This window comes from Myotis daubentonii, chromosome 10 (assembly GCF_963259705.1).
Source record: "Myotis daubentonii chromosome 10, mMyoDau2.1, whole genome shotgun sequence".
Classification (NCBI taxonomy): domain Eukaryota; kingdom Metazoa; phylum Chordata; class Mammalia; order Chiroptera; family Vespertilionidae; genus Myotis; species Myotis daubentonii.
The window spans coordinates 29752222-29767604 of NC_081849.1; the positions used below are offsets into that span (position 1 = coordinate 29752222).

The 15383-nt window shown below is 40.1% G+C and overlaps 1 protein-coding gene across 2 annotated transcripts in view; it reads right to left on the minus strand.

The window, feature by feature from the left end:
- PTN (pleiotrophin) overlaps positions 1 to 15383 on the minus strand; it is a 94042-nt gene that overhangs the window by 12247 nt on the left and 66412 nt on the right. For both annotated transcript variants that reach the window (XM_059711892.1, XM_059711891.1), the window contains exons 2-4: positions 10093 to 10208; positions 9000 to 9173; positions 6108 to 6269 (exon numbers count right to left, since the gene is read on the minus strand). In XM_059711892.1, the coding sequence (XP_059567875.1) occupies positions 6108 to 6269; positions 9000 to 9173; positions 10093 to 10207 (451 nt within the window). In that variant the 5' untranslated portion in view covers position 10208. The remainder of the gene's footprint in view (positions 1 to 6107; positions 6270 to 8999; positions 9174 to 10092; positions 10209 to 15383) is intronic.

A 15383-nucleotide genomic window follows, 5' to 3' on the forward strand; every position in this document is an offset into this window, starting at 1 on the left:
CCCCCTTCCTCCTGTTTCAGGGTCTCCGGGTCGGGGAGGGGAGCCCAGAGCAGGCTGGTCTGTGGTGGGATTCTGCCCCTTCACCTCTCTCAACACAGATGTCACCAGCCTAGCAGAGCTCACCCACAGGGTGTTGCCATGCTCATTCCTAAGGGGTGTCAGAGCCCGGAAAATAGAACAAAAATGTCGGGGAACTTCTTTTATCTTTAAAAGAATGAACAAAAGAATCTTTTTAGAGGGTTGAGAATTGAGAATGCTGGGAATATCACTTCCCTGACCCTTTTTCCATTTAATAATCAGCTGCCAAGCGCTGTGCCCGCATGCAGCTGAGTCTTGCACTCAAACAGTTGCTGTTCTTTTGATCTTTAAAGTTGAATCATCAAACCTAAGAGAGGCCTAGGCAACTGTCCAAAAAAAGAGCAGCAAGATGGCAATGCTTCTAGAAAGGGCTGGGAAGATATAAAAGGAATTGGGGTTATCGTGAGCAGGGGGATTTACCAAGGGTCTGGTAACAGCAGAGCGTGAATTGGTGGGCAGGACGGCGGGAGGGATTGACACTGTTCCCTGGACCACCTGTAACACAGACATCTATCCATATGCTCCTGCTTCTGACTGTACCAGAAACATTTGAGAATACTCTTCCTCCAGACAAACTCAGGGACTGACATCATCCCACGCTGCCCTGTTGGTATCAAAAGGAGCTTCACAATACCCCTTATTGATGTATCTCATTTAAACCAGTCAGAGAAAGATGAATATCTCATGTTTCACTTATATGTGGAATCTAATGATCACAATAAACTGATGAATAAAATAGAACCAGAGTCATGGAACATGGAACAGACTGATGAATCTCAGAGGGGAGTAAAGGGGGAGAGGAGATTAACCAAAGAACTTCTATGCATATATGCTGTTCCCACAAACACAAAAAATAGGATGCTGAAGGCCTGGGGCAGAGCAGGGATAGGGTGGTGGGGGGCAAGGGGGAGAAAGAGAGGGCATCTGTAATACTCTCAACAATAAAGATCTTAAAAATAAATAAAAACAAGAAATAATAACTAATAATCTGCATGTCAACAATAACTCCAGATTCTAGAATGTTCCAAAATGATCATCAGGCCAGGTCACCTGTGGCACCTGGGAAAATCTCAGTTCATCTGGGAGCCTTCTGCACAAGCACTGACTCAGCCTCTGCACTCCAGTGATATCAACCAGAAGCCTGATCCACTGGTCAGCTCTGCTCCCACAGACAGGACTGCCTAGGCTAGGACCATGGATCCCCATCCTGGCAGCCCCGCCTGGCTTGGCCAACTTCTAGTTCCTCAGTGAGCTCACCCTCCAGGCGGACCACTGAGGAACACCTGTGGCTTGAAGAGTTATTTGCCTTCCAAAGGGTTCTGTGGTCTGACATTTTATACAGAGCCATCAGCACAGGCTGACCCACGCTTCCAACTTCTCCACTTGGGATACTTGATGCCCAAGTATCCCTGAAACTGGAAAAGAACATTACTGATGGCTCCAAAGAGGAGAGACTTCACTCTCTCCACGGTGGCGTGCTTAACTGTCCCCAATATAACACTCAGTAACTCTTCATCCGTAATGGCATCAATGCCCATCCATCCCAATAGGAGAGAGGGTGAGATCTAATACTATACTCCAGCACAGTCCAACTCCCTACATAGGCCCTGGCAGACTGCTCGCTCCGCTCAATAACTGTTCAGCTTCTCCTCTCATATTTACAGATAGTTTGAAAAGCTAAAGACACATTTCCCTAACTCCCTTGCAGCAGCATTTTATACGTGATCAGGTTTCCATCAATCGGGCATACTTCATGAGTCTTAGTTGTAGAAAAAAGGGCCAAACTTGGCCTGGCTGGAGTAACTCAGTTGGTTGAGCATTGTCCTATGCAATGAAAGGTTGCTGGTTCAATCCCTAGTCAGGACACACCCTGGATTGCAGGTTAGATCCCCAACTGGGGAGCAAATGGAAGGCCACTGATCAATATTTCTCTCTCACATTGATGTTTTTCTGTTTCCTCTCTCTCTCCCTATCCCTCCCCTTCCCCCCCCCCCCCGCCCCGCTTTCCTGTCGCTAAGCAAGGATTGTTTTTAAAAAGCCAAATTTGGAGAAATTGGAAATTACAGCAAGAAAGGTGATAGTAATCACCTCTGGTTTTGCAAGTGAGGACAGTGTTGGAGTTTCCAGCATACTTGGACCTGTTGCCTTTTGCTGCCTTATTCCTGGAAATGCAGTATTCACAGATGACTTGGAGATTCTGTGAGCTATGTAACACTCTTGACTAAACCTCTTCTACTTAAACTAGCTGGAGTAGATCTTCTGCAAAAAATCCCTGGCAGATACAGGGTTTTCTCAATTGACAATCTTAATACTCTCAATCTCATTTCTTAAGAAATTCAGATCTCAAGTGTCCAACACAATCAATTATTTCACTAATATATCCTGGTTAGATCCTGGCAGTGATTAATCAAGCTCTGGTTACAACCTTTCAGCCAATCAATGAGCTTCCCCAGGGTAACCCTGTCCTATTGCCAGGAAAGCTGTATTCCAATTGTGCATCTCTCAGTTCTCGTGTCTACATAAGAAGATCAAGACTCTCCTCTTCTGGGTATAGAATGCAAATGTGGAGGACTGAAAGTTTCCTCAAATTAAGTGGATTCCAACACAAGGGGATCTTTAGGTAAGGCTTTCCAACTGGATATCTCGTATCACTGAAGTTGTGGACTAAAGCTAGAGTTAGTGTTTGCACAATACTGGCAGCAACAGGAAGGAACAATTCTATTCCTCGAGAGGCAATGCTGTTAGACTGGCGTGTGATGAATTTTAAGGCAGTTTTTAATCAGTGCACGTGGGATATGTAATAATGTCCCAGTTCTGATGGCAATTCTAGTTATCAAGCACCTCTCTCCCCAAGCAAGTCTTTTAATCTTTTAATCAAGCCACCATGGTATTATTATTAGTAATCAAATCACAACAATATCTCCAGTCTTCCCTTGATTGAATGCTGGGTAGTTACAGCCTTACCAACATCTGTATGATCCATTCTAAAAATTTGAAACATATGTTTTCATACTGTGAGTCATGTAGTTTGCATATTAATCCACTACCATTTCCCCAAACAATAAAGGCCAACCACAAACGTCTCTCAAACAAACAAACAAAAACAAAAAAAACCCCAGGCAAATTAAACAGAACCTGATCATGTGTTTATCAAAGAGAAGGATGATAATGGGGGAAAAGAGAATTTCTTGTCATAAGCTGAGTGATATGAAATAATTACTTATCAATATACTAAGTTTCCGCAAACACATACCCTATGCGTTTATTTTGGAAAATCTGACACCTAGGAAAGGCCCCTTTACTGTAATTTCCATTTGAAAAAATGCAGAAAATATCAAAGGAGAATAAAAACCTGAACTGATTCTTCTGCTAACCAACAAGATACACCTGGATGAATCACTGATTTTCTCTGACCCCATCTGTTATATGAGAGAAACACCAGATGATAGGCAAGGTCCCCAGATGCTCTACTGTTTAATGATTCTAGACATAGAAAATTATCTGATACGGACACAGTTCCATGGTTTATATTACTCAGAGACAGCACATTGTTTAAAAAGGCCATGGGTCTTTGATGTCAGTCTGACTTTGATTTTGAATCCTGGTTCCACCACTTACAAACTGTGGAACCTCAGGGAAGTTGCCTGTGCTTTTGCATATATAGAGTAGGATAAACAAAACGTATGGCAGAGAGTTGCTTCAAAGCTCAATTGAAATGATGAGGTGTGCCTATCATAGTGCCCCATTCAAAATTAGTGGGGTTACGTCCCTCTATTCTTTTTGGGTACTGAATTAAAATTGAAAAGAGCATTCTTTTTTGAACAAAGGAAGAAATAATTATAACTGTATAACTTTGAGAAAAGTTTAGTTACATGAACTCTTCTATCAGTATGCTGGATTTAGTGTGTGAAACCTTTTTCCTTTTAGCATTTATTTATTATACAATTAGTAGAGGCCTGGCGCACAAATTTCTGTACTGGTGTGGTCCAGCCAGCCCTGCCCTGATGGGGGCCACCAGGGGCTGGCTGGCTGAAGCGAGGGGTCGGGGGTGGTTTTCTGGCCAGCCCCACCCCAATTGGGGTGGGGGTGCCCTCTTGGGGGCAGGGTTAGCTGGAGCGAGGGGCCACAGGCATTTTGGTTGTTCTGCCATTTGGTTGATTTGCATATTACCCTTTTATTATATCAGATTTATTCAGCCCAATGTTCTACTCCTTGCTCTAGGCAAAAAGGGATACAGTAAAGAGCAAAATAGACCAGGTCCCTGTCTTCCTGAGACCTTTATTCTGAGGGATGTCTTCCAGAATAGTTTTAGAAATAATGTTGTAGAAAATGTCACCTTTGTTTGGGAGGTCATATCGCTTATCAGGATTGAGCATTACAAAACTTACCTTCTCCTTTTTCAAAGGAGGTGAGTTTATACCCATACCTGGCTTAGGTGAGAAATCAGCAGAAGATAAAATGAGATTAGATTCAGCCAAATCTTGGCTCTGTCATTTGCTAGAGATCTACCCCCGGGCAAACAAATTAACCAGTGCGCCTCATTTTCCTTCAAAAGTACATCTTCTTGCAGAGGAATATATGGGACTTTAAGAAATAACATATGCCAAACACCCAGGTCAAGACATGCCAGTGGAACAAAACAATACAAATGATAATGTAGATGTCATTTTATTATTATTTGATTTTCCATTGACCAGAAAAAAATGGTTAGAGACTCACAAAGAGAAAGCTGTAATATCCATTCATGGTTATTTCGGAAAAATGATACAGAAACATACACAACCCACACATGTCACTAATTCCATTTTACTTAAACTAAGAAACATATGTCATAGAAAATGTGTATGAGTCTCTCTCGTTAAGAAAATCTTCTATCTGGCACATCTCCCTAGCTCAGCTCCTATGATAAGATTTTTCTTTGTGCAGATTGCCTGGTGCCAAAACAACATTCACAAAACCCTCCAAGTTGAGAGAGAAAGGACTAATTAGTTTTAACAAAGACATGTTATGCACAAAGTGAAGGCTGCATTTTAATGACCAACAAAATGCATAACTGGCTGTGAAATTCAGAATTCACTCAGGATAATACCTTGAATTATATACCTTGATTTTTGATATATGAAAAATTACAGCATGTCTACCCACTTGAAATATTTTTACCACCATTTTTCAGGTTGAGAGCCTGAACCAAACTGTAAACCTTCATTGCATATGGAAGAATGTAAAAAAAGTGAATTATCCACCAGGCCAATTAAGAAAGGAAGGGAGAAGGAGAGAGAGAAACACATCCATTGGCTGCCTCCTGCACATCCCCTATGGGGATGGAGCCCACAACCCAGGCCTGTGACCTGACTAGGAATTGAACCAGCAACTTTAGGGTGCACCTGACAATGCCCAACCAACAGAGCTACACTTTCCAGAGTCTGAGGTGTTTTTTTTAAAATCATATGCCAGTTTGATGTTTACTTTATCCAGTGTGAAAGCAGGGTCTGACTTTCTGGGAATGAATAGAAAGATAGCTCTAAATAATTTAAAAATTTCACAATAAAAGTAGTGAGCTAATCAAGCCAAAAAAAGAAAACAAAGGCTCTGAAAGAAGGATAAGAAATACAGAATTTATCAAAGTACGCAGTGAAAAGGGAAAATATAAAATAATTTAGCTGATGTTGTGACAACTACATATGTTAGATAATCTAGGAAGGACTTGATTTTAAATATCCTGCCTCAGGACCTTTATGAGTTTGTTCATACTTGTCAGAATGTAGTCCCAACTTAGGGTTTGGATTATACAGTCACCATACAGCAACTGTCTTAATTGGCCCGTTTTGCCAGACTGTTTATTTGTGCTAGGAGACTATTCCAGTCCCCTCATCTGTGCAGAGGACCTCAGTCGCCTGCTGAGAAGTACTTGTATGAAACGTAATACAGGGGGCTTTTTCAATTCCTTTCTTAAGGTAATTCACCTGAAGAGCCCGCCTGAGTCCATGGATCCATTCACATTAAAACTGTGGTCAAAGGGCAGGGCCTACCTTGAGGCTTGGGCTTGGTCAGTTTGCCACAGGGCTTGGAGATGGTGACGGTCTTCTGGCAGTCAGCATTGTGGAGGGCTCGCTTCAGGCTCCCAGTTCTGGTCTTCAAGGCGGTATTCAGGTCACATTCTCCCCAGGCCTGGAATTGGTATTTGCACTCCGCTAAAGGTAAGGTAGGACAAAGAGAAACCTTTGAAAGATCCTAGTATAGTGCCGTGAAAATAAACACACTTTAGTTTTTAACTCTTTGTAGTGAGGTAGTTATTGTTGTGAGAAATAAGAGAGATCCCATATGCCCTCAATTGTGATGTCTTCTATAGCGGTAGTCCAATGGTACAACCAGGAAACAGACATGGAAACATTCCACAGGACTTATTCAGGTTTCCCCAGTTTTACATGCATTCATTTGGGTATGTGTGTGTGTGGGGGGGGGGGGAGATTTAGTTCTGTGCAACTCTATCACATGCATAGATACAAGTGAACACCACCACCATTTATACACAAACCAGTTCCAATGCAAGGGTCCCTTGGGCTGTCCTTCTATAGTCAGAGGCCACCCAGCTTTCTCCCCTCCCATCTCTCTAGCCTCTGGCAACCACTATTCTGTTCTCCATCATTATACTTATTTCATCTTAATTTTGTCATCCATCCATGTAAATGGAATCAAGTACCGTGTAACCTATTAGACTGTTTTTTTTTTCATTCAGCATCATTTCTTGGAGGTCCATCCAAGTTGTGTGTATCAATAGTCTCTCCTTTTCATTGCTTAGTAATATTCCATGGTACACAGGGTGGGCCAAAAGTAGGTTTACATTTGTTCATATGGAAAAAAATAATACACTAATTAATAAATAATAATACAAGAATTGCCCTAACCAGTTTGGCTCAGTGGATAGAGCATCGCCCTGCGGACTGAAGGGTCCCAGGTTCGATTCTGGTCAAGGGCATGTACCTTGGTTGCGGGCACATCCCCAGTGGGGGGTGTGCAGGAGGCAGCTGATGGATGTTTTTCTCTCATCGATGTTTCTAACTCTCTATCCCTCTCCCTTCCTCTCTGTAAAAAAATCAATAAAATATATATATTTTTTAAAAAGAATAAACTATGTTACTCATACAACTGTAAACCTACTTTTGGCCCATGCTGTTATGTACCACGATTTGTTTAACCATTCGCCAGCTGAAAAACATCTGGTGGTTTCCAGCTTTTGACTATTACAAACAAAGCTGCCATATACATTCATGTATAGATTTTATGGAAACATAGGCTTTCACTTCTCTAGGATCAATGCTTAAGGTAAAGCCACTGCACTGCATGGTAAACACATGTTTAGTTTTGTAAGAAATTGCCATATTCTTTTCCAATATGGCTGTACCATTTTACATTCCCATTCATGATGTATAGTGACCTAGTTCTTCCACATCCTCTCTAGCATTTGGTGTTATTTTTATCTTAGCCACTCTGATAGGTGAGGGGGTATAGTGATATCTCATTAGTTTTCATTTTAATTTCCCTACTGGGGAAACATGTTGAACACGTTTGCAGGTGTTGCCACCTATATCCTCTTTGGTATAATGTTTGTTCGTATCTTTTCCTCACTTTATAACTGAATTGTTAGTTATATAAATAAAATATAAATAAAAGCGTAATATGCTAATTAGACTGGATGTCCTTCCGGACAAAAGCCAGGGCTGTGAGGGAAACCCGGGTTCCAGGTGTCTGCAGGTGGCTGGACAGAAGTCCAGTTCCCAGGTGCTGGTGGCCGGAGGGAAGCCCGGGTCCCGGGTGCCAGAGGGAAGCCGGTGCCAGCAGCGGGGGAAGGAAGGCCTACTCTTGCATGAATTTCATGCATTGGGCCTTTAGTATATTCTACATACAAGGCCTCTAATACACACTTTTAAAAACATTTTGTAGGTGGGCCTGTATGGTACCCACATATAATTTATGAACAAATGTATCTGAATTTTATCAGGCTTTTATAGAACTTATATACATCCATAAAAGTACTCCAAATGTTATAGAAAATGAAAAAGATATTGTCTTCTTCCCTGGCCTACAAGCCAGAGCACATTTCTGTAGAACAGTGAGAATATCTGGGCATCGTGTTTCACCATAGCTAACAAAGATAAAAATTCAAGAATACGAAAAAAAAATACACACACAGGTAATTGGGGTGTGCAGTAGTGGGTTTAAAGTTAGATGTGTTGCAAGATTCCTCCTCAGACAGGGAGATAAGGCCAGTGAGACTGGCAATAGTCGGTGGGAAAAAATCCACGAGAAATGGCTACCATCAGCCCTGCTGGATTCAATCGGTAAGTCTATGAACCAGTGTGGAGGGTGGGGAAAGATCAAAAGAGAGAGAGGGCCTGAAAGTAACAGAAAGAGATCAGGAGAAGGGGGAGAATAAATAAGAAAAGAGAAAATAAAGACACAAGGAACTTAGACGAAGAATAGAAAGGAAAGAGAAAAAGATCAACGAACCCTATTAAGAGGAATCAAGAGTACATTTTTGTCCCTATTGGTAAGGCGGTAGTACTTAATAAGGGACTATTTAACATTAGGCAATATCTGGAGACATTTCAGTTGTCATAGTTTGCGGAGGTGGGCAGTGCTAACAGAAACCAGTGGGTAGAAGCCAGAGATGGCGCTAAGTATCTTACAATGCACAGAACCGACCCCCACAGCAAAAACTGTCTTGTCCAAAATGCTAGTTAGTCGTGCTGAGGTTGAGAAACTTGGGGGTTAGGCAAAATGTCTTGCTTATTTTGTATCTGATAAAATAAACATATTTAAAATAAATGGGAGTCAACCTCAAAAAGATATTTGGTGAAAGAACGGAAGAGTTATGTCAGACTGGGAGATTCAACCAGTAGGACCACAGGGGTGGGACTCACCTCCAAACTGCTTCTTCCAGTTGCAGGGGATCTTACATCTCTGGGTCTTCATGGTTTGTTTGCACTCAGCTCCACTCCGGGTGCCCTCCCGGGTGCCCAGCCCACAATCCCCGCTGGTGGGCACACACACACTCCACTGCCATTCTCCACAGTCAGACTTCTTCACTTTCTTTTCTGGAAGGAAGGAGACATAATCAACACCAGAAAGTTCTTTAACTCCTACATAAAACTAAGTTCATTCCTGAGCGCCTTCATTACAGGCTCTGTGCTATTTACCTCTACCTTCAGTGTCCAGTACATAGTGGGAACCTGATAGGGGTTAGCAGAATGATTGAATCAATGAATGGCCACGACCAGGGAGAAAGAAAACTGCGGAAAGGAGCTAGAACTTATATTACTTTAACTCTTACTATGTGCCAGGAGCTGTGCTAAGTGATTTACTGACACCTCTTAGAAGAAGACATTTCTATGAAAGAGAAGATGGTCAAAAACAGTTAAACCTAAAAAGTGAGAAAACATCCTATTAGAAGCAACAGTTGCCAGATTAGCTTTTTCAATGCAAGTCATTGATCATTTCTCTGTTTTATAGATAGAATAGCATAATATACATGTGGTGGAAACTGACTCCCAGCTCCACAGACTACTCATTGAGAGTGACATGGAAAGGGTGCGTTATCTTCTCTGAGCCTCAGTTTCCTTCTTTAGACATCAAACAAAAACTCCTTGAAGGACTCTTTTTGGAGAGAGAGGCAACATAAGTAAAACACCTGATTCCTGGTCAATGGTCTGTACATAATAGCTACTAATATGATAATTATGTTAATGATCATCACCTATATTTCAGGACTTTACAGTGGTGGGGGGGATGAGAAGAGATGTTGCTTAGGTTCCTCGAAATATTAGGGAGGAAAGGAGGGGAGGGGGGAGGTAGGAAGGGAGGAAGGGGGAAAGGAAGGAAAGGAGAGAAGGAAAGGAGCCGTGAGAGGAGAGATGAGGGAGTGAGGAAGGAAGAGAGGAAGGACAAAAATCAGGTAATGGGATTAGAAGGACATTAATCAGTGAAGAGCCTTGCTTTCATACCCCTACTGCTTACCTGGTTTCTCTTTCTTCCCTGCTTCAGCAGTGTCCACAGCTGCCAAAATGAAAATGAATGCCAAGAAGGCAGCTGCAAATTTTCGACGCTGCTGCAGGTACTGTTGGGACTGCATTCTAGGAATAAACAGAGAAACAGAAGAAGGTGGTATCAGCCTAAGTCAGAGAGGAAGGCTCCTGGAACTCCTTGATGGAAGGCTCCCTTGCCATTTCCGGAATATTCAATTTGAAAGATTTGTATCAATTACCTTCTGTACCTTCTGTCTTGTCTCTCCACCAAAATAAGTTCTCTTTTGCAATCAGTCATGACAAAATCCAACAGTTTGTGTAAGACTTCACACACAGCCATTTGCTAAGTTTGACCCAAGAAAGACAGAGCAAAGGAATTTTGATGGCATGTGTTTGAGCAGACTCCTACAGTAAGTCTTGCGGACAGGGAGTGATGCTTGGTAATGTCAATAGCTATAGTCATCCTCATAACTCTTGACAATTCCTAGAAACAACCATGATGTTGAAGTCTCCATGGGTAATTTGAATGGACACAATGAGTAGATTATCTGTGCAAAATTATGTTTGCTGGTATCTTTAGATGTATCAGTATTGATCAATATCACTGACGTTTTTACCATTTTCCATGATTGTGATTCTCTTATTATCATTAGTCTCCCATTATTCATTGGTCCACCAAAGATGGAAACACAAAACAGAAGTAGAGATAGCACACCTTTATATATATACCAAACGCACTAAAGTACCTCTAAATTATAGGATAATGAAGAGTTCACACTCACTCATAATTTGAAATTCTCTACATTTGATATGAATAAAAATCCCAGAATAATAGTGGAAAACTCCCTTAGAATTTGAAGTCACTTGTGACAGCTGGGTGTCAATATGGTCACCTGACCCAAACAAGCTTGAGAAATCTCTGTCCAAGCCCCAGGGCAACCCACTTCCCAATGGCTACACCGAGGCATTGATTGCAGCAACTCACCTATTTCTAGTTTTACATGGCTAAACTTTCATTTTTTAATTACTTTCAAAAAGCTTTCTTGTAAAAAGTTCAATTCACTTAATTTCAAGGATAAAAATCCCACATGAAATTATGTTTGAGTAACAGAGTGGTCTATTAACAAGTTACCAGAACTGTAGCGTGAGGAAGAAAGGGGGGATACAAATTGGGATGAGGGTTGGAGAGTTAGTAGAGTGGAAATGCACCCTACCTGGTTTTTATACTAATTTATAACAATCCAGAAATTAAGAAGTGGGTAAATGGTGCATGTCAGCTTTAGGAGTTCTAAGGAGAACTGTACACAAGTGCATGTGTATAGTGAGTCACCTGTGTAAGATATGTGATCAGAAACATGTTTGAGTTGGAGAATGTCTTTCTTCTTCTCAACCTCTTCTCCTTTCCTTATGTTTTGTCAACATTCTGCTTAAGTCTATATTTTGAGAGCTTAGATTTTTCTGGGTAGATAAAACGAATAAAGATTATTTGAAAGAAGAAAATAAGGGGGTTTAGAAAAGAGATGATTAAAATTATCCAAAAAATCCCAGTATGCCCAAACAATACCCAATTAACATGCTGGTCCCTTGCTGTTGTGGTAAATACTTGAGTAATTAGTACATGTGTGGATAATAGGTCCCCCCTTGTGGGTTATATTTGCATAGTTGATTATTTGTCTTTAGCATCAAGTAAAAGCAAAATCTCTCCCTGCTTATAGCCTCCATATACCTAGTTTTATATTTGTAACCCTGCCTGCTCTCCAACAGAGAAGAGGCAAGAGAAATGATCTTAAGAAAGTGGTCAGGATCATGACTTTCTTTTCAAACTGAGAAACATAAAACAGTGGAAGAAGAATGCTTGTTAAGTTGGCTCAGTTCTTTTGAATGATTTACTTATTTTTCACCCTCTCCTACTGCCAGCTTTGTTGTATTTACGCTGGCAGATTTAATGTCATAGGGTTTAATGGTTAAGTTGAAGATTATCATTGATGGGGGCTGTTGTCTGGAAATTATTATTGAGAAATCTCAATCACTAATAAGTCTGAAGCTCAACAATGAAAGGAAAAATAAAGAAACCAATTAAGAGGAAGTGTTAATTTATTGTCTCTTCTCTGGAAAAATAGCTTATTAGAAGGAAAAGAGGCTCCCCCTTTTCTTTAACATGTTAACAGGATCTAGGAGTTTTAAAGATGATTAACATCTGGTGTAAACAGAAGACAAAGATGCTAGACTCTGTCCCATCGTGATCTCTGTGGAAGGGCTAGCATGGGATTTGGAAGCAGCAGCTTTGGCTCAGACTTTAGCTCCTCCATCTAATTTTTAGAATGTCCATGGGCAAATCGCCACCACTTGAACCTCTATTTTGACTTCTGCTATCTGGTCTGTTAAGATGTTTCAGATCTTCCTGCACATTTCCTATCCCAGACCTAAAATCAACCATTCCTTCAAAAAGCTTTGTTTGTTTTCATGGTAAATAAATTCTGGGCACTAGGGTTGCTCAACATTACTAAGTCGGTCTTTAGTTCCAGGATTTTTCTTTTTCTGAAAGGACATAGGCAACGTTAAAAATAAATAACATAAAATTAATCATTTGATTTATCCCACATTACATACACAGTAGTCTCAGAATAACAATATTACTGCTAAAACCACCAATTATCAATCCTAAAAGCAGTGAGAATTACTTTTATTACACTATCTCCTTTAGTTCTCACCCTGAGGATTGCTCCATATCTATGTCATCAGATGTTTTAGTCAATACACACTAGGCTAGCTCCCTTTCAATTCTCATTAATTTCCATTATAAAAGCAGATATATTCTTAGTGTTGACCAAAAGTCCTGTGCTGTCTCTCTAGGCGTTCTGGTGGTCTGGAAGGATTCTCTGGTAGAATTTTTAGAAAAACTTTTAGAAACCTACTACTTGAGTTCTTGAATGTCAACAGTTTATCTAGCTAGCCCTTTTGTCCTTGAGGCTAAGTTTTGCTGAATGTAACATCTTTGTCTCACAGCTTCTTTGTTTAAGTATCCAAAATACGTATGTTCCTCCCTTTTCTTTCACTACAAAGTGTTACTATTAAGAAGTCTAACAATAATCTAATTTTCTGTTCCTTATTATGTATTATTTTTGCTGAGATAGCCTAACAAGTGCTAAGGATCTTTTTTCTTTAAGGTGCGATAATTTTCTAACATATGACTTGGTATTGTCCAGCTTGGGTCAATAGTCTCAGACAATGAAGGACTCTTTTAACATGCAGCTTTAGGTGATATTATCTTATTTTAAATGAATGAGAACTTTTAGTATTAGTTCTATAACCTTTCCTTGGCTTTCTTCTTCAGGATCTCATATTATTTGTGAGTTGATTCTTCTTTGCCTGTTTTCAATATTTGTAAATTTATCAAAAATGCTTTTAATCTGATATTTTAAAAAGTTAAATATTCCTTGCTTTTATCTTCTAATTATCTTAAGGTATTACTTGTGTTTATTCAATCTTGTGTTCCTTCTAGTTCCGTGGTCGGCAAACTGCAGCTCACAAGCCACATGCGGCTCTTTGGCCCCTTGAGTGTGGCTCTTCCTAAGCCTTAGGAGTACCCTAATTAAGTTCATAACAATGTACCTACCTATAATATAGTTTAAGTTTAAAAAATTTGGCTCGCAAAAGAAATTTCAATCGTTGTACTGTTGATATTTGGCTCTGTTGACTAATGAGTTTGCCGACCACTGAATCTAGTTTAACATTCATTTATAAAATATTTTTCTTTCTATTTATAATTTTCACTTGAGTTCTATCACCTCATTCCTGCACTTTTCTAATTATAATTCACGAGGTTCTTTTACATCTTGTATCACCCTTGTTTTTAAATAATTTGAAGTAGTATATTACAGGCTTTTGTTTTTGTTTCTTTCACTGCCTTTAGGTATATTATTCTACTTTTTATTTTCCCTTTTAAAAAGTTACTTTGCAAGATATTTGACCTCAATACATTTCTCTATAGCATATTTACAGCTGTTCTAGCTTCACAAAATTCCCTTTTCTGTTCTTTCCATATCATGGTAAAATGTGACACTATGTTTCTGAGATTCCCTGGTTTTATTTTCCTGTCCCTACTTTAGATGGATCTTCTCTCTCTTTTGTTTCTATTGTTGTTCTCCTAATCAATTGTGATTTTATTACCAGCCATTTATCCTCACTATGGTTTCCTGTCCTGAATGAGTCATGATGGAGTCAGCTTCCAGCCTCCGATTGCCTCACCATGATTTACGGTGACGTGTATGGGCTGCTTTAGGGTTTTCCCACTGTCGGAGCGGTCAGATGCTCTGCAGCTTCCCTCTGCCTTCTTTTGTTCAGACACCAATAGCACAGGGGTCTGGCTGTAGAGGTTTGCTCCCACCCGCTTTTATTCTGAGGTTTGTAGGAAAGAATCTGTCTTGAGTTTTGCTTTTAAACCTTGTCCTTGGGTTTTAGTTTTGCTGTCTTTTGGTAGCTGCTCCATCTGTTTCTGTTATGTTTTGTTAATGATTAACCATCTTTTTAAAAATTTTTCAACTACAGTTTACATTCAGTATTATTTTGTGTTAGTCTCAGATGGATAGCAGAGTGGTTAGACAATCATTAACTTTACAAACAAACCAAACCGAAACAAACTCATAGATACAGAGAACAGACTGGAGGTTGCCAGAGGGTAGGAAGCTGGTAGCTGGGTGATAAAGGTTCAGAGACTCAGAAGTACAGATTGGTAGTTACAACATAGTCATGGGAATGTACAGTACAGCATAGGGACTATAGCTCATAATATTGTGGTAATTATGTGTGGTGCCAGGTGGGTACTAAAAGTATCAGGGGAAACACTTTGTAAAGTATATGATTGTCCAATCCATCTGTTTCTATGTGAGGATTCAGGAAGATTCCAAAGGTATCCTGACACTTTCTTCCTCCCCAAATTAGCATATTATTTCATTAAACATTTTGGGGCACCTACCTCATGCCAGCCATTGAGCTGTATTCTCAAGATACAACAGTCACAAGTGCTAAGGCAGACATTTTTGCTTCTTCTCATGAAGCTTGCACTTCAATAAAGTTTACACTGACACATAAATAGCCAATCATAATTCACCATGCTCTCGTACAAACTACAAACTGTCATGAAGTATAAAGAATGGATAACTATTTTGCATTTCCCTTTCTTAACTATAAGCTAACTTAAGACAGGGATTAAATTAAGGCCAAAGATTTAATTTCCCTGAAGTTCTCTATGAAGCAAACAAAACCACTATAGCTAGAAATTCT